Here is a 19,625-nt window from a genome sequence, read left to right as displayed (position 1 = left end):
TCAGAACAGCAGCACTAAAAAAAAAAAAAAAAAATTGCATGTTTAAATATATGTAAATTAGACCACCTGTATCAAAGGCTTCGATCAATGATTTCTCATTTTAATTCTTTTCAATAATGTATCCATTTACTTCTTTTGTCCCTAGAAAGATTTTCTTTCTAGTTCATGCCATTTCCAGAACACTTTCTTATTTTTTAAACAAGTAGATAGATTAAGACTGGGGAGGAGGTGAAGGAATGCCATAGCATATATTAGTACAAGGTAAACTGATTTTCCACAGAAATACAAAGAAAACTAGAACCATATGACTGACAAATAAATTCACTAATACATACACAATCAAAGAATTGTATTTACTACTCTGAAGAGCAAGGATATTGCACTAACTTCTCATTTAATGCCTTGCTCCCTTTCTCCTTAACTGCTGAAGTGTCAATGCCATTCAAAAAGACTTCTTGGGGGAGTTTTGAAAGATTAAAAACAAAATTTTGTTGTTGACACTATTACAGATATCCCCCATGCCCCTCTCCTTTTCCCTCCCCCACCTCCCCCACAACTCCCACCTTCACCACATTACTGTCTGTGTCCATGGGCTTTGCATACATGTTCCTCGGCCTATCTCTTCCAGTCCCCCCCCCCCCAGCCACATGCTCCCCTCCCCTCTGAAAATATTTTTTGACAGACGCTCGACAGAAAATTCAAAGCTCACTTGATGGTGTTCTGAAGTTCAACCCTGACTTACTTCCTCCTAGCTTTCTAGTTTTCTAGCCCTTTCTTCTCATTGTAATTGTATTTATACCCCTACAACCGTGAATTTCAGGTTTCTGCCACATGGAAATAATGAACACATGTAAAGATTACTGTGAACATTAAAAGATGTAAAGCCTACTGTCTGAAATACAGGAGTTCAACATTAATACCTATTAGAAATTTTTTTAGAAAAACATTTTTTTCCTGAGTTCAAGATCAGAATCATTATATCAAAGTTTGGTTTAGGTGATTTTTGGACTGCCTTAAGTATAAATATATAAAATGCCTATGAATAAAACCTACAAAGCCCTGGCCAGGTGACTCAGTTGGAGCATTGTCCCACGCACCCAAAGGCTGCAGATTTGATTCCCTGTCAGGGAATGTATGAGAGGCAACTGACTGATGTTTTTCTCTTTCTATCCCTTCCTCTCTAAAATCAATAAATGCATATCCTCAGTTGAGAGTTAAAAACAAAAACCCTATAGATATACTAAAATTTCAAAGCAAAGTTTAATAAAAAAAAAAAAAAGACACAATAATTACTACCTGCTGCTATGGACCAGAGATTGGGTTCTCCTTAATTCTTTCATTTTCATACAATAAACAAACAAACAAACTGATGCTCAGAGAGACTAAGTGAAGAAAACAAATACCAATACCATAAGGGTACAAATTATGAGTATATATCAAGAATTGAAAGAAAATTCGGAAAAATGGAAGCCCCTAATTTTTAGGGTGACAGGATTAATTTATTTTGAAATAGCATTCCTTTAGGTTTGTACTATATGTATGTTGTCTACTTGCTCCTCCCCATTCACCCAGTATCCACTGTTTACTTTTTATTATTACTTAATTGTCCCTTCAGTTTTCAGTGGCATACATCTATCCAGCTATAGATTACATTTCCCAGAATCTCTTTTAGCTAGGTATGGACATGTGAACAGGATTTGGCCAATGAGGGATGGCTAGAAGTGATGTGGAATTTCAATGTGATAGCTTTCAAAATGAAGTGGCTTGCCTTCAATTCTCCACACTCCCGTCCTCTTCCTACTGGCTAAAAATGACAACCATTGGAGCAATATAAGCCACATGTTAAAGGTAAAGCTATCCCACTAGCCAGAGTACCTGGATAATACCAAGTATTAGAGCTCACTATGAAATTGAAAAATAACTGTATTTGAGCCCTGGTGCTTTGAGGTCTCTAATATATAGGGTGCGGAAAAAATAGATTCACAGTTGTTTGTATGGAAAATAATACAATCATCAATGAATAATAAGATAAGAGTTAACTGTTTTGCATTCTCACAACTGTAAGCCTACTTTTGTTCGACCCCATAAATAGCACTTTAATTGGTTCTCCAATTACTATGTTCATATAATAAAATTTTTTGAAAAGAAAACATCAGCAAAATGAAAAGGGAGCCAATCGTATGGGAAAATATATTTGCTAATGATACATCAGATAGAGGTTTGATCTCCAAAATATATAAAGAACTCACACGACTCCACTCCAATAAGACAAATGATCCAATCAAAAAATGGGCACATGACCTGGGCAGACACTTTTCCAAGGAAGAGATACAGAGGGCCCAGAGACATTTGAAAGGACACTCGCCATCACTTAGCCATCAGAGAAATGCAGATCAAAACCACAATGAGATACCACCTCACACTGGTCACAATGGCCATCATAAACAGAGCAACAAACAACAGGTGCTGGCGAGGCTGCGGAGAAAAGGGAACCCTAGTCCACTGTTGCTGGGAATGCAGACTGGTGCAGCCATTGTGGAAAGCAGTGTGGAATTTCCTCAAAAACCTGAAAATGGAACTGCCTTTGGATCCAGTGATTCCCCTGCTGGGACTGTACCCTAAGAATCCCAAAACGCCAATTCAAAAGAACCTATGCACCCCAATGTTCAAAGGAGCACAATTTACAATAGCCAAGTGTTGGAAGCATCTAAATGCCCATCAGTAGATGATTGGATCAAAAAATTATGGTACATTTACATAATGGAATACTACGCAGCAGAAAGAATAAAAGAACTACTAAATTTCGCGACAGCATGGATGGAACTAGAGAGCATTATGCTACGCAAAATAAGCCAGGGTGCAAAAGACAAATACCATATGATCTTACCTATAAGTGGAACCTAACCAACAATACAAAGATGCAAGGAAAATAAGACCAGCAACACTGAAAGGAAAAGAAACCAACAGAGACAAGAGGGAAGGAGGGAGAGGGGGCGGGGGAAAAGGAAGGGAAGGGGAAAGTCAAGGAACATATAGCAAGGACTCATGGACAAAACCAAAGGGGAAGGATTGAGGGAGAGGGAGGAGGGAGAGGGGCAAGGGAAAGTGGTGGGGGGAAGGCAGAGACAAATGTATGTGAAAAAATAAAGTTAAAAAATAAAAAAATTAAAAATTAAAAAAATTTTTTTTCAAAGAACAAGTTGTGTACATATATAATTTGAATTCATTTGCTCATCTCTTCAACTAAACAAATACTACGCAAGAGTGTCTAGTAGGAACAAAATACCATGGCAAAAGTAAAATTTATGAGGATCAATGATGTAAAGATGAATCAATTCCTGATTGAAGAACTGGAGTTGAAGGAAATAAAACAGGAGCAAGGCTTTATGGAGGGAGTGATTTTAGAGCTCTGTATTGGTATTATAGCCCATACTTTTCCCTCTGGAGAACATTTCCTCTGAGAAGCAACTGATTAAGCTTCCTCCTACTCTTTACTCAAAAATACCATATCCTTTGTGTAACCTTCTCCAATTTCTCCAGGTATAGGTCACTGTTCCATCCCATCTGTTCACAATATTTTGTTCATGCTATTAATAATTCCCTTACAATTATTTTTATACCAGTATCTCTCATCTAACTATACCCTGGAATTCATTAAGTCAGGGCCTTTATTTTAGTTATTTTTATAGACTATGATCCACTTTAATGAAAATAGAAAAACACTATAGAAATTAGTAAGAATTGAGTAAATAATTACAATTTAAAAAATGAATTTGTGGCCAAAGGCAATGGATTTCAAATTTTTTGGACCATGACTTATATAACGTATTTTTAGATTATGATGCAATACATATGGATGTGCAAACATGTAAACATAATAGTTTAATGAAATACTCTACATGAATAGTGTAATTTTTTTTTAATCTTCATCCAAGGATACTTTTTTTTCCCATTGCTTTTATAGAGAGAGGAAGGCAGTGAGAAAAACATCAGTGTGAGAGAGAACCAGCGACAGGCTGCCTCCCCTGTGCTCCCGGACCAAAATTGCATGCCCCTGGTTGGGATTGTGCATGCCCATACAGGGGATCTAACCCGTGACCTAGATATGTGTCCTGATAGGAAATCAATCAAATCCACAACCGTTTGGTTATGGGATGATGCTCTAATCAGCTGAGCCACACCAGCAAGGACAAGAACAGTATATTTTCTATTCTAGCTTACATTATTTCCTTCACTTAAAAATATCTGATCATGGTCCTGTAATGTATTGCAACTCCTTATTTAAAATATATTAGCCTAAAACAAATCATTTACAAAATGAGAAGGGTTCAGCTCGCCAGATGATGACCTAGATCAGACCACCTTTAAATTCTATAAAATTATATTGTATTAAAATTTGTTATCCATTTTATCTTTTACTACAAACCATAAAATAACCATGAAAAGATTTGAGAAAAATCCAGAAATTATCTATCTGCCTGTATGGTTCTGAAAACAAGTTAGTGTCACTGCTTTTTAAGGACTGAAAAACAAATACAACAGCTTTTAGTATTATAAATTACCAAACCAAAACAAAACTCCTATTACAAATTAAAACTTTCTTAAAATACAGTATAATTCTATCAGCTTAAAGTCTCTAATTGAATAAATGAGAATAAAACTGCTACAAATAGATATTAGGAAGGGCAGGTAACATTTAGCATGACTGTTTACATTTAGTCATGTTACTTCCAAGTTAAGGGCAGTAAATTCAAAAGTTTCTGTAGTAAGCATTCAGGAATAAGATGAGAAATAAGGGCTATATGTATATATACTTGGAAGTCACTGAGCATAGTTCTATAATATATATTAAATTTGTTATACTATTAATGACATGATTAATTTCAAATTATATAATTTACAATTACAACAGGTAGGTAAAGCTTAATAATGTTAAATTTTTTTCTCACTGGTATTACCTATCACATGTAGTCTAATATAGTCACAAATTATATGATGTTTCAAAATAATGTTTAAAATAATTGAGTAGGAGGGGTTAGTAGTAGGTAGAATTTAGAGATTAAACTAGATTGGCCATGAGATGAAATATGTTGAATCTAGATAGGTACATGAAGGTTCATTTTACTGTTACCACTGCTTTTCCATATGCCTGCAATTATATACAGTCTCTTAAGTTGGCACAAATAAATGTCTACATTTAAAGGTTCAATTGTGAAGAGACTGATTAATTTGTTTAAAAAGTTTTAAAAATATGTATATGCTTTTAAAATTAATGAATACTGTCAAAAAAAAAAAAAAAAAACCACACGAAGTTTCCAGTACTATATGTTTTATTTTCTAACAAAATTATCACAATCTGTACATACCCATGGGAGTGTGATGCACATAAGAACAATCTCCATGCCCTGACTAGTGTGTCTCAGTTGGTTGGGCATTGTCAGTCTCCAGTTCAATACCTGGTCAGGGCACAAGCTTGGGTAGTGGGTTTGGTCCTGGCTGAGGCACCAAACGAGAGGCATATGTTTCAATGCTTCTCAATGGGAGAGAATCAATGTTTCTCTCCCACATCAATGTTTTTCTTTCTCCTTTCTTTCCCCTCTCTCTAAAAATAAATAAATAAAGTCTTAAAAAAACCCCAAACAAACAAACAAACGAAAAAACACCATTCCTTGGCCAGTGGCTTGGTTGGAACATCACCCTATACAGCAAAAGGTTGCAGGTTCAATCCCCGGTCAGGACACATACCTAAGTTGAGGGTTTGATCCCAGCTTGGGGCACATATGAGAGGCAAACAATCAATGTTACTCATTCACATCCATGTTTCTCTTTCTTCTTCTCTTTCTCTTTCCCCCTCCTCTCTCCCTCTCCCTCTCTCTAAAATCAATAAACATATCCCAGGGTGAAGATAAAAACAAAAAAACCCCTCCAACTACTGAGTCATATAGCAAAATAAATTAATCAATGTAATATAGTATGGCTGGAATAAGCTACTCCACTCTAGGCCAATCCTTCTGTATAAAATAGATGCTAAAACTGGAATAAAGAGATTATATTTTTAATACTCGTGTACAGCTAGTTTTCATTCTTCTTTTACAATTTCCTTTCATATCAAACTTCCTTTTATTAATGTAATTCAAAATTTAGTCACATAACTGGGAATACTGCAGTAGCTGCATCAATTGGCAATAACCGTATTATAATCTAACTCAAGCACAAAAACAGGAATAGTCTTCTTGAGGGAATTTAGACTGTAACTCCACTTCACCAACAGCATCATTCCTTTATGTAAAAGCTCTTCATCATGGTGTTTACTTCCTTCTAACATCATTTTTCCTGGGTATAAAAATTACTTTTTGCCTAAACCTGTCAAGATACCTCACCTTATAAAAGCCACATTGCCAGGACTTTTCACACACACAATATTTAAGATTACCAGGGTTTTAAATTACCTTTAAAATTTTTTTTAAAATTTCATCCTGATATTCGGATTGATGAAGAAATTAACCATCTTATGACCTAACTTGTCTTCTACATCTGAGCTGCTACAGACTGTCTCTCCCTGTATTTACCATATCCACCTGATACCACAAATATTTAAGGTTTAGGTCTCTTTCTTGATTATAGATTTGTGGCAAGAATCTCAAATTTTAGCATTTCAGGATATCTACCACATAGTATTGTAGTTGCTCAATCATCTAAATCAGTGACTTTGAACCAGTGTGCCGCAAGAATTTTTAAAACATGCAACACCTGACTATTTAGTCTGGGAAACTGACCTCTTTTCCCTTAGATTGTCAAATCAGAAAATGACAACAGCCAACACAATAGCTTTCCAATGTGAATGAGCGAAAAGTATCCCTATTTTTTGGTCAGATCAACAAAACATGTATTTTTTGGTGTTACTTTATGTGTACCATGAGATGAAAAAGGTTAAGAATTACTATCTAAATAAATATTTCAGGATACAGAACTGTATTTATGAAAACAGCAATAGGAGAGATGTAAAATAGCTAATGTGAATGGTTTGCATTAAGAAAAAAGCTACCCACTATTTTTGTGCCTTGTGCCTCAACTCTGAGAGATACTGCAGATGTTGGGATCCCAGAAGCCAGTACTGTTTAGCCAAACTTTGAGTGTCTTCTGTATTTTAATCTCAAAGATAAACAGAGCTCACTTAATCTATGCACACTAATGAAACTTTTGAATGCAGTTTTTTATTTAAAGTTGACTTTTTGACTTTTGAGGTAACCAGTTACCTCACATTATAGTGACATAATATACTCTTAAATATAAACAATAACGTCCCCAGTTATTCATATAGAAGAACTCGATTCTGGAACAATAGATTTCTAAAGTCTTTCCCTAAAACCAATGCTTCTGGCCAGTCCATTCACATGGGTAATATACTCTTATGGGTATCTCTCAATAAATGCAGCATTTATTCAGCTATGCCTTCTTTTTTCTTCTTTATCCACCTGGGAGTACACCATGCAAAAACTTCAGCATAACACTGAATAAATCTGAGAGAAAAGAACTGCAAAGTTCTCTTTATTAGGGAATGTGCACTTCCTTACTGGAGGACTATGATCTCTGTAAAAACCTTCCTCTTCATCAATCTTCTAAATACATACCACTTGTTCTTCCTTTCTTTACAAAACTGTAGCATTTCTCATCATTATTAAGATTACAAAAGTTAAAGAGCTCCATAACAAAACTTCCCATATATAGCTCACTACATTACTACAGTAATGAGCCCCATTTGATTTTCTTTCACCTTAGTTGCATACTATATGGCCCCATAAATCTGAGTGTACTTTCTTGATTGTATAGTTAAATCAGCTATTCCATTATCACTGCCATCTCATAATAATCTTTCTTCAAGTTAATTTATAATTTTAAAACAAGGCAAGATACTGAATGACTCCAGGTGATAGCTTCATATAAATGCATAAGAATTTAATATGCATACAAATTTCCTGGGAATTTTGTATGCAGCAACAGGAGAGATGTAAACTAGCTAATGTGAATGGTTTGCATTAATCTTGTTAAAATGAAAATTCTGACTCAACAGACCTAGAACACACATGGGAACTTTCAGGATAAAGGAATCTTTCTACATAGTACCTAGGTGGAGGATAAATGATTCTACATATTTGTCCAAACTCCTAAAACTGTATTTCACCGACTAAATGTAATACACCAAGTTTAAAAAAAAAAAACACAACAACAATCCATGTGACTGAGGATCCCAAGATGGAAGAAATCATATGGTTAACAAATTAATCTAACTTCAACACACATTTATGATATAACCACAAAGAAGGTGGAAATAGAGAAGAAGCTAACCTGAATAACGTGGGAAAAGAAGTTTTTTGACTATAAACTTAAGGCTAAGTTTAACAGCAACTATACACTATACATAAACTTTGTACTCTACTTGGTAAGTTCTCACAGTATTGTCTAGAAATTCTGAAACTGCTTTACTTGTATACTGAGGTTGAAATGCACGGATGGTGAGAGCCAGCTGTCCTTCCATTGGAGATGGAAGTTATCAAAGAACAAGAAAGGAAGTTTAGGATGAATGCTGTAGAACAGGATTAGAACTAGAGACATCTGTAAAAACTCATGTGATTACATTATACAGATGGACAGATAAAGAAACAACTACAGATCTATAGATACACATAGTTTAGTATAGATACCTGTATTACTTAGCTGCCTGCTTTATCTGCTCAAAAGGCTCAGAAGCAGTGACACCTGTAGAGCAACAAACGTATCCAGCACCCAAATCTTGGTTTCTAATAAGCTTTTCTCCAAGAAAGGAATCAGCGTTCTTTGGAGAAATGGCTGATTCTATGGCAAAAGGATGGGAGTAAAAAAGACACAGAAGCCAACCTGAAAGAGAGCTCCCAACAGGAAAGCCTAGAACAATGTGAGCAACAAAATAAATAATTTATTGGATCACAACCCAAAACAGAAAATCCATATATGTAAATCTATGCTTATATAAACAAATGATTAACTAAACAGGGAAGAAATGACTTCTTTACACAAGAGATCCACTTATTATATGTAAATATCCCCTCCCAACAGATTATGTTAACTTAATTCTCATTCCTACCCTCACCTGTTTGAGAGTAGGCTAGACAGAGTGACATTCTTCAAAAAATAATACAATATGGAAAGGGGAAAATAGTAACTTTACAGTGGAAAAATCTGGCAAATACTACCTTGGCCAAATGATGAAGGTTAACATCATCAGTAATGCCATGTAAATATGCTCCCCATACAATGTGACTAAAAGAGCACTTTATCTCTGTGATATTCTTCCTAAAAACTGAGAACTTTAGCTTAGCCTAATAAAAACATTAGACAAATAGCCAAATTAGGGGACATACTACAGTATACCTGGCCAGTACTTCTCAAGACTGTTAAGAAACCAGAGAAGACTTAGAAATTCTCACAAACCAGAGGACACTGGGGAGAGTTGACAATTAAATACAACATGGTACTCTAGGTTAAATCGTGGAATAGAAAGAGCAAATCAATGGAAAAACCAATGAATTCCAAGTAAAGCCTGCAATTTAGTTAATAGTTTTTTTCAACAAGGTTTTTAAGTATGGCTATAAATCAGGTTTCTCCTGTGGCAAATGGGAATCATCAATACTGCGATGTTGACAGGAGTTTTGTTACGGTGACCTGCGAGAAACTCATGTAATGCACAGTACACTATATGTATTATGCCTGGTTCTGTCAGAGTAAGAGCTCAATAATTACTGGTTGCTATCATTATTGTTTCTTGAGAAAGGATATATATCTAGCCTCTTGCTGGCACTGCCTATGATACTGCTTTTTATGGGATCCCCAGGAAATAAAAAGTATGAATAACAACAACAACAACAACATCCACAACAAAAGAAAAGTGGCAAGGTGCTTAATGACTTTAGGCAAAGAGCTTCATATATGTGCATATAAATGTAATATGAAAACAAATTATTTGGGAATCCATTTAAAAAGGTTCTGATCCAGTTAGTCTGAACTGATGCTTAAGGTCGTATATTTCAAACAAGCTCCTAGATGTTGCCAATGCTTCTGGTCCAAGGACCATAACTGAAGCTGCAACTTCTCTATTTCTGTATGTTTTTAAATTTTCCATAAAAAATGTAAAACAAAAAGTTTTCTCCTTCTATCCTTTACCTTTTGACCACAATATCCTTATTTTTAAAACAGGACTGTACCCGATGTAACTCGCCAGTCATCAAGATCTTAAATAAGCAACTACTTAGGCAATATTAAAATGAGGAAACTACACATTAATGTTTGCCCACATTATCTCATACATATGGTGATAAAGGTAACATATAATTTTCTTATCCATACCAGTTAAAAGTCTGAATACTTTACAGACCTAGACTAACCACAATCCTAGTACAGGAGAAATTTTTAATTGAGTGAATTCTATTTTGAGAGAAAGTAACCCACTACTTAGGCTCCTGCTTAACAGTTTGAGTTTTCAAAGCCTAAGAAATGGTCTTAGAAGATGATCTTAGATTCAGGAGCATATAAAGATATCTGAGGAAAGAAAAAATTAATATGAAAAGATGCAGAAAGCACAGTATCAACTGAAAAATAGAAATTAACAAAATATGAATTGCACACTTTCCTAGAATTAACAACACAGGAAATTTAAAACCAGTTTTCTTATTTCAATGATTTCTAGCCATTCTACCTTTGGAATTTCACATTTTCTTATCTTCCTCAAAATGCTTTTCAGCACCCGTTTCTGAAATTTAAGAATGAACTTTTTTTTAAAAAAACTCAGAGCTAACTGTAAAGTAAGCTCAGGAAACAACATTTTAATGGGTACTGTGTCTTTAAATTTTTTTCAGATTTATTTAGTGAAAGAAATTAATTCTGATGGCAAGAAATCTTTCTAGTACGTGTATACATAAATGCAAAGTTTCCAAAAATGGTGTACCATAGTAATATTCAACATATAACTGTTTATCACAAAGTAAGTGTAATATATGCAAGTTTGAAACAGTTAGATGGTAAGAAATGTATCCTGTGTTCAATTTCACTTTGACTTGGTGTTCCTTAAATTTAACAAGTCATCTAGACTGTTGGACTTCTCAAAGCCATTATGTCTTTTAAAGGCAGCACTTCTCTAAAGGAGATTTTCATTTAGAACATTTCCATTGATTCTATTTCCTACTCACTGCCTACCTTGAATAGTTTAAAAGTTGAAATCTAAAGATTCTTGAAGCTTAAAACAATGATTAACATATTTTCTATAAGCCAAGGAAATATAAGTGCAACATAGCATTCCTCTAAGTAACTATAAAATTTATACACACACATATTTAAAACACACATATATATATTAAATCAAGCACTGTTACTAATATAAAAAGTTGTAATGAAATAAAAGGAAAAAAACTCTAAGAATCAAGTCAACAAAGCTATATTTTAATTCTAAATGACTCAGAACATTATCACACATCACCAACAAGTTCTCTCACTCTGTAAGAACTTTCAGAAGTAAAATATAGAGAGAGTAATTACAGTGATTAAAATAAATTCTCAAATTTACATGGACAATCTTATATCACTGAAAATTTAATTTACAGGCAGAGTTTCTTCTGAGTATTAAGCATGTATATCAATCATCCAAAAATTAACAAAATATGACTATATATTTCTGGTCTTTACCCATAAATCTATTTCTGAAGTATATCATCATTCAAGATAACTTAAAAATTAAAAAATGTCTAACTAGGATTAGAAAAACTTGGTTGCAAATAACAACATATATCTGCACAGGTGGGAACTGATGCTTTCAAATCTTCCAATAGTATCTTTAGAAAGCTTAACTTCAATGCTGTAATAAACTTTGTGCTCAGCTGCAACTGATGTACAGGTGCATCCTGACCCACATTTCTTAGTAAATAACTTTCAAAATTGACAGTTATAGCATAGCCTAAGAGACATTTTCCTGTGTATATTCTTCCTTTCAGTCAATGGTTAGAGGGCTTTCTACATGGAAAGAATCAAAAACATTTTTAGTAGAAAGCTAATTATACTATCCTCAAATGCCAAGTGGCCTTTCTTAATTCAATTTCATTTCATAAACTTCCACAAAGAAAAATGAGAAAATCTGAAGCAAAAATACATTTAAAAATTCTAGCCAATAAAAAGCAAATTTACAATATATGTATTTTCCAAACAGTATATTTCTTCATTCATCACTCTATATTAATATTCATAGTTAGGGTAACATGTTTTTGTTGCAAGGAAATCCTTGTATCTATAATGTTTACCTCCTCTCCCCGCCCCCCCCCCCCCGCCCCCCTTCAAGTAGATACAATCTCCCTTCTCTGTACTGCCTTGTTACAAAAGCTTGGGTCATGGTGGAGGCTGCTGGGGGGCGGGGCGGGGGGGGGGGTGGGACCTGCGGGTTAGTAACAGTGACAGTAGATAGAGTAAAGGAAAAGGATAGCAAAACAGCAGTAAGGAAGAAAATGAAAGTAAAGTAGAAACAGGTCTTCCTTCTGATAAACACCAAGGCAGTTTAAAGAACTAGAAAACATTTCTCAGGACATAAAACTTGTATGGGTGAAATACTGACTCAGAAAAACTGGGGAATATGATTTGCAATTATTTAAAATAAGTATGCATTATAAAAGATTAACAAAATTCATTTCTTGGTTTTTGTTTTTTACCTATACTACCAAATTTCACTCTCTACTGTACTTCCCTGTGCTTTAGATATGGCAGCAAAATATATAAAAAATTACTGGAAAAGGTCAGAATATAATAGAACATGATTTCTTGCTCTCAAGAATCCCTTTCCTATTTTATGAGTAGCTTGGTTCCTATGCTTCCTCTAGATATCTAATGAGTAAGAGAATATGAACAACGTGATTCTCCTATTCACTTACTACAGTCAATATACCTGCAGAGACTGAATCAAAGCTGAGATTCAAGTCTTGTAATTTAGCTTCTTAGCTCTGATGATTCTAGTATAACTGTTGTCTGAAACATTATTGTATTTTGTAAACTAAGTGGTGAGATGAAACTTCAAAATCATTTACAGTTATGAAATCATTCAGAGAACTAGTTAGTACAAAGATAGTGTCAACCCAGGTTTTGTAACTCCTAAACCAGTACTTGTTCAACTAAATCATGCTGCTTTCCATAACTGCTCCTTTTTCATTATGATGTTCTTGTTAACCAGTCTGCCTGTAAAAGGTGATAAACTAAAGAAGAGCCAGCAAGACCAGAAAATCCCAAGCCTCAACAAACACTAACGACTGCCTCATTGTCTATCCAACATTTTTTCTGAAATTCTCCTGTCAAAACTTTCCTGTTTCCTGTCCGTCACTATAATTAATGTTTCAGTTGTGTAGTATCCCATGTTACATAAAACATGATGCTAATTATAATAAGCAAATATTAAGCACATACTATATCAAGAACTACTTTAAGTCCTTTACATGTAGCATCACAATCCTTAACTTTACATAATATAAATAATACTGTAATCCCCATTTTATAAGTGCAAAAATCACAGCCTCAGAAATTAAATAATTTGTCCTTATTCACACAGCTAATAAGTAGAACTGGGATAAATAATCAGGCAGTCTGACTCCAATGTCCATATTCCCAATGTCCACATTTGATAGGTATGTAAAAACTACATGCATAGTATTAGTAATGTGCAGATAATTCAAACTTTGGGGTCTACAAAAGAATTTAAAGACTTTGTATTTCAAAAGATTTCTTACATATTAAAATAGCTTAATACGGTTTATTTCCATAAACTGTATCTTCTTTGCAAAGACATGGCCCAATAAGAACCTTTAACTCATTCATATGTAATTAAAACTCAAATGTGAAAGAAAATGGGGGGAGGGGTCCTGCTGCAATACTTTAGCAAATGTCCAGACTAGCAATGTCTAAAATAATTTTCTGCAGTGATAGAAATGTTTTCTGCCTGTACTGTCCATCATGGTAGCCACTAGCCACAAATGACTATTTAGCACTAGAAATGTGTCTAGTGTGACTGAGTAACTAAATTTTGAGTATGTTGTAATTTTAATTAATTCAAATTTAAATAGCCACACATGGCTAGTGGCTACTACATACTATTGGACAGTACAGGTGCAGAAGACAAAATGCCAGAAAAAAGATGAGTATAGGCATTCTTACTGCTTTTATTTGGAGAGACAATTTTAGTGTCTTTTTTTTTTTTTTAAACTTGGTCTAGCTTTAACTATTAACCCAAACAATATAAACATCTAAAGAGATATAAGACATTCTATAAATTCTTCTTTGTGTATCTCAAAGGAAAAATAATTAAAATCTATATGACCAAAAAAGCTTCATATATTAGAAACTTTTTACTTTTTATTATTTGGATAGCTAACAGAATCTGATTTTGAAAACTCTTGTCACCTAACAGGAAAACTAAAACAATCACAAATTTTTAATTCTCTTCATAAATACTTGATAGTAAGTGCTTACCTTGATTCTCCACTACTGTTTCTAACACTTTCTTCATCACTATGTCCATTCATTGTAAATATCAACAAGTTTTGAAATGAAATATAAATCTTCCCAGTTTAAAAGATGAATATAAATACTGACTCCTCCTTCAATATCAAAAATTCACAGATGAATTTTCTTCAACATTCACAGGTTTCCTGGGAACTTTTTTGATTCACCTAAAATATATATATTAAGAAAGTAAGAAAATTTCCTGAGAAAAAAATATTTAGAAGTCTATGTACAACTTAAACTAATCTATCTAAGCCACTGGATTAGTCAGTGTAAGGAAGGGGTAGGGGTCTTTTATTCAAAATACCTGTTTCTATTAACTACATTCCTGACTACTTACTATAATTTAGCACACCACTGCTTATTTTTGACAGAAGAAATTAAAATATTTGTGGAGTGATAAAACTTTTAGTCTAACTGCAACTGTGTAGCAATATATAAATATATGTAATAGATAACTAAAGAAAAGTGGTGGTTATATACATACTCCCCAAGAAAAGAAAATGGAGTCTTATTAAATACCTGGTCAAACAAATAAAGGGGGAAAAGGTTACCCTTAATAGAGGACAAATACCTATTATTAAGAACTTCATATATATGAGTGAGGGAAAGTTTTGAAAATGCTCACATGAAGGCAGAATCAAAGTGTATCATAATCTTAACGAAAATGTGTAGAGCCAAAAATAAAGATGTTCTTTCCCAAGTAAACCGACAGTGGACTGAAAAAAAAACATTTTATTCAGTTTGGACTTGCAGAGATTCCATTTTTTTAAAAAATGTAATAAAATATGATTTGGGGCAAAAAAAAAAAAATCAGGGATCAAGACACAGCATTTCTACCTTTCAAGATATCAGCATAACACTGGAGAGTCACCTACAAGCCATCCACGAATAAACAAAGGAGATCTCTGGCAGGGGAGGGAGAGGAAGAAGCGGGGGAAGGAGACGTCAGATCCTTCCCCAGCCAGAAAGTACCGACCGAGACAGCGGACTGAGAGCAGAGCTGTCCTCCGACCTCAGCAAAGAGAATTCACTCCTACGGTGATTTGTACACCACAAAAAAAAAAAAAAAAAAAAAAAAGAGCAGGGGGGAATAAATCGCTGCCAACTCAATCTAGATCAAGCAAACTCTGCATCTAGATCAAAATTTTCATTCTCCAGGGACTGCAGTCCAGTACACTCTGCAAGAACTGGTTATCCAAAAAGTAACTATTCCCCGCAACATTGATTCCTGATGTTAAATATTCATTGCAGCTAGTCAAAGAGCTTTACTATTACAATGGTATTAAAAATTTAGGTACTTTAACAAACTGCCTCTTTCCCGAGAAGTCCCTCTTCGTAGAGAAAGTTCACTCCTCTTTTCGTTCTTTCCTTTTCACCTTCCTTTCGCCCCTCAAAATGGCTTTCTCTGTACACTGTAACTTCCTTTTTCCCGCTCATCTTCCTTCTCCGAATAAGTCCTCTTTCCGAGACCCTTCGCACAACCCCAAGTTCTGAAGCTCCAAGCACACGCAGCTCTCTCCAGCCTTTCAAGCGTCTTAACAATGACTCTTCCCTAACTCGTTAAACCTCTTCAATCCTCTTCTGCGTCTCGTCTTTTAACAGTTGCTTTGCTTCCGCTAAGTTTTCGAGGCAGTACTCGAAAGGACTGGAAACCCTCCCTCATCTCTCCACCGCAGCTTCGCCGCTATCAGCCTCCCACCCCAGCCCAACCACCCCAGCCCAACCACCCCACTCCACCCCGCCCCCGCCCGCGGGCCTCCCAAAGCCTCCATCCCGGTTCGGGAGTCCCTCTTCCCGCCTCAAACTTCCCGCAGACCCGCCCCGCGCCCTCCCAGGCTCGCCTGGGCCGCCGCCCCCTCCCCCTCCCCGCCGCTCCCCACGTGCAGGGAGCCCGGGTAGCTGTGGGACCGACGTACCAGCCAAATGCTCAGTGCTTGAACCTCGCAGCTCTCCCCTCGCGGCCCCGCCAACCCCATGCGGAGGAGGCCCGAGATCAACCGGCCAAGCCGCCTGCCCGTCCGGCCCGAGGATGCGTTTCGCGGCGCCGGCCTGCGCTCGCCACAAACACGCCCCCTGCGCGCCGAGCCCGTCCGCCGCCGCCGGCCGTCGCAGAGCCGCCCTGGCCTTCGCCCGGAGTCCAGCCGCTGGGCCGCCGCCCGGCCACCGCGCCGCCTCCGCCCTCCGCCCGACCGGTTCCCGTCTTCCCCGCCACATCCTGACCCGCCTGCTGCCCCCTTTCTTACCGGCTAGCGTGCAGGATTCGCGGGGCGGAGAGAGCCGACTCTGATCGGCGGCCTCCCCTGCGCCCGGCCCGCGGTCTCTCCAGCCGAGTGAGTCCTCAGGCTCCGGGCGTCTCGGGGTTAGCAGGAGTCCGTAAAGGGGAGGGGGAAAGGGAAGGACGCGGAGGGAAAGGGGAAGCCCCGGCCCGCGGCACCAAGCGCGAACCCCTACGGATCTGATCCAACAATCAATTCATTATTGAAGCACCAACGGAGAGGGCAGCAAGATCGAGAAGTAATCAGCCGTCGTCGTCGCCCCCGCGGCCACGCGCGCGCTCCCGCTCCCGCCGCTTATCGGCTCTCAGCAGCCGCCATGACGCCGAAAGAACGAGCGCAACCGTCTCTGTCGTAGCCGCTTCCACCGCCACCGCCACCGAGGTCGCCGTCGCCTCCGCCTCCCGCGCGACGTAAGCTCCTCGGCTCACTCCCCTTCCCCACTCGGCGTGAGGCTGGCCGGCGGGCGAGCGGGCGCGAGCACGCCGAACCCCTCGGACTGGAACGCGGGCGGTGGGAGGGGCTAGGTTGTGGAGTTGTAGGGCGTAGAGAGCGATTGGTACTGAGTCTGGGAGGCGTGCGAGCGCGCGCACGCGCTCTGCTGGGAGCGCGCACGTCCGCTGCGCGGAGGCGGCCGGACTCTGACCAGGGCTGTGGGCCGCGGATCCTTGCTTGGGCACACTCCCTTAGCGGCTCTGAGTTGATTTCCGGGAACTGGTAACTGCAGGCTCGCTCCGTGCGGGTATGGACGCTATTCTGGACGGTTGCGCAAGGATCTCGAGGCTGAGAGGCTGAGAAGGAACGGGGACGCAGGGAGGTGGGGTGATACTGAAGAATATGGTGGAATACGAGTACCTGCGGGAGGGGTACACTGGATAAGTTGGAGGGGCCGGGTCTTTCGTGAGGTCCTGTCGCCCAGGCCTCGCCCGGGTGTGAGTGCCTGTCAGGAGGGGGTGGGGAAGGGCCTGCTGCGTCACACCAGGCATCCTGGGAACCTAACTGTTGGGCAACTGTGGTCACCCTCCCGTCTCTTACGCTTAGGCGACCTGCAACAGAGGCTCCCTCGGGGGCCTAATGCTCTGTGTGGGCGGGGCAGCACCTGAGAAGACGGGAGAAAATAGAGACCTACTTGTTGACATCCTGTGCAGCTTCTTGATTCATTTGTGGGCTGCGCCTGCCTGGTTCAGGAAAAAAACAAAACAAAACAAAAAAAACGTTTACAACTTTCTAGGTTCCTTCCCTGGAGACCGGGGTGGAGGATGCAGTGCAGAATAGCAACAAAAAAAGTAATTCGAAGGACGTTAGTAATTGTCTCAGTTTAAGGGGCTCCAATTTAGTTGACATTTTCTTTCATAACTAACTGCGGCCTCAGACACAGTCCTTTAGAGGTGTCTATGAAAACACTATCTTTTCAAGGATGGTGGTGTGCTTCACTCTTCTTGAAAGCATTTTTTTTAATCAAAAATCTTTTACATTTCATTATTTTTTTTGGTACACATCAATCTTGAATCATTAGACGTTAATTTTTGAAAGTTTAATCCTATTCTTCAGTTATTTGATTTGACTTGAAGGCCCACCTTCCAAGTCAGATGAGTTTGAATGTGGCAACTGCATTCCCAAAGTAATTCTTTCAACATGTGAGAAATAAGTTTTATAAAAATTTGGTTCAGAGCCTTCAAAAGACGATCTCAAAAAATAACTCCAAATATGTGTTAATTATATGTAAGGGTATCTTCACCCTTGGGGCATAGGGAAAAACAAACAGGTACACGTGGTCTACTCAAAAAAAAAAAAAGTTTGTGATCAACAAATAGTGCAACAAAAGGAAACACTACTATACTTTGTAAAATGATCTGTGCTCAGCCTCTTTCTTTCCTTTTCCCTCAGTTATCAAATAGCTATAATGCTGGGTTGTGAGGAATAACTCCATCCTGAAGTCCCTAAAAGTAGGAACTGAGTGCTAATTTTTAATATTATGTTTTTAAAATGTGGTAAAGTTGCCTTAATGATGGGAACTTCCTGTACCTCCTGCTGATTTCTTACCACTGATTACTAGAGTGGTAAGTAAAAAAATTAAATCCCCAGAAAAGCAATAGCCATGGCAGATAAAGAATTTTATAATTGGAAGTATTCATCAGATAAAACCTTTAAATAAAACTATGCTACATTTTATCATTACTGTATGGATATAATGTATATGTTTTCTGAAAGCACATGTCAAAACTTTTTAAACTACTGATTTGCCATTTAGATGTGATATGCTGCATATATACATATGTGATATGCTCGGAGGTTTATATACCTGATAAAATCCTAGTATAACTTGACTCCACAGAATTTCACTTTTTATTTTTATCAAATTTATTGGGGTTACACTGGCACAAAATATTAGAATGACTGTTGAGAATGTGGAGAAATGCAAGGTAAGTGAAAAATTGGAACAATGTTTTTTTACAATTTGTTGCTGCACTATTAAGCCCTCAGTTTCACTTAGTTTGAATAAACTATCTCAATTATTGATACTAAAAAAGTAGAAAAACTCTTGCTAATCTCAACATATGTCTTGTAAAAGTCCCTGAAAATTAACATCAATCAGGAGGTCTTTATTACCATCTGACTTTCCACTTGAGAAATTTTATATTCTTTAAAAAGAATATTACTTTTACAAAATCTAGACAGAATTTTGTGAGTCTTTAATTCTAGTATGCTGTACTAGGATTAGTTACTAATGGGTAAGTACCTTTCGGTGGAGATTTGTAACATACAATGACAAGTCTGCTTTTCTGTTAA

General features: G+C 37.5%; 1 protein-coding gene across 2 annotated transcripts in view; it reads right to left on the bottom strand.

Annotated features, from left to right (window-relative positions):
• CHD1 (chromodomain helicase DNA binding protein 1) overlaps positions 1-17,345 on the bottom strand; it is an 80,952-nt gene extending 63,607 nt beyond the window's left edge. Inside the window, exons 1-2 of one of the 2 annotated variants that reach the window (XM_054590025.1) lie at positions 16,806-17,345; positions 14,527-14,726 (exon numbers count right to left, since the gene is read on the bottom strand). In XM_054590025.1, coding sequence (XP_054446000.1) covers positions 14,527-14,579 — 53 coding nt within the window. In that variant the 5' untranslated portion in view covers positions 14,580-14,726; positions 16,806-17,345. The remainder of the gene's footprint in view (positions 1-14,526; positions 14,727-16,805) is intronic. The other variant, XM_054590026.1, reaches the window with a different exon arrangement.
• Positions 17,346-19,625: the final 2,280 nt, after the last annotated feature.

Source organism: Pteronotus mesoamericanus, unplaced genomic scaffold, assembly GCF_021234165.1.
Source record: "Pteronotus mesoamericanus isolate MK-2021 breed Mesoamerican mustached bat unplaced genomic scaffold, CSHL_Meso_final scaffold_167, whole genome shotgun sequence".
Taxonomy (NCBI): domain Eukaryota; kingdom Metazoa; phylum Chordata; class Mammalia; order Chiroptera; family Mormoopidae; genus Pteronotus; species Pteronotus mesoamericanus.
This window is presented reverse-complemented; position numbering and strand designations above follow the sequence as displayed.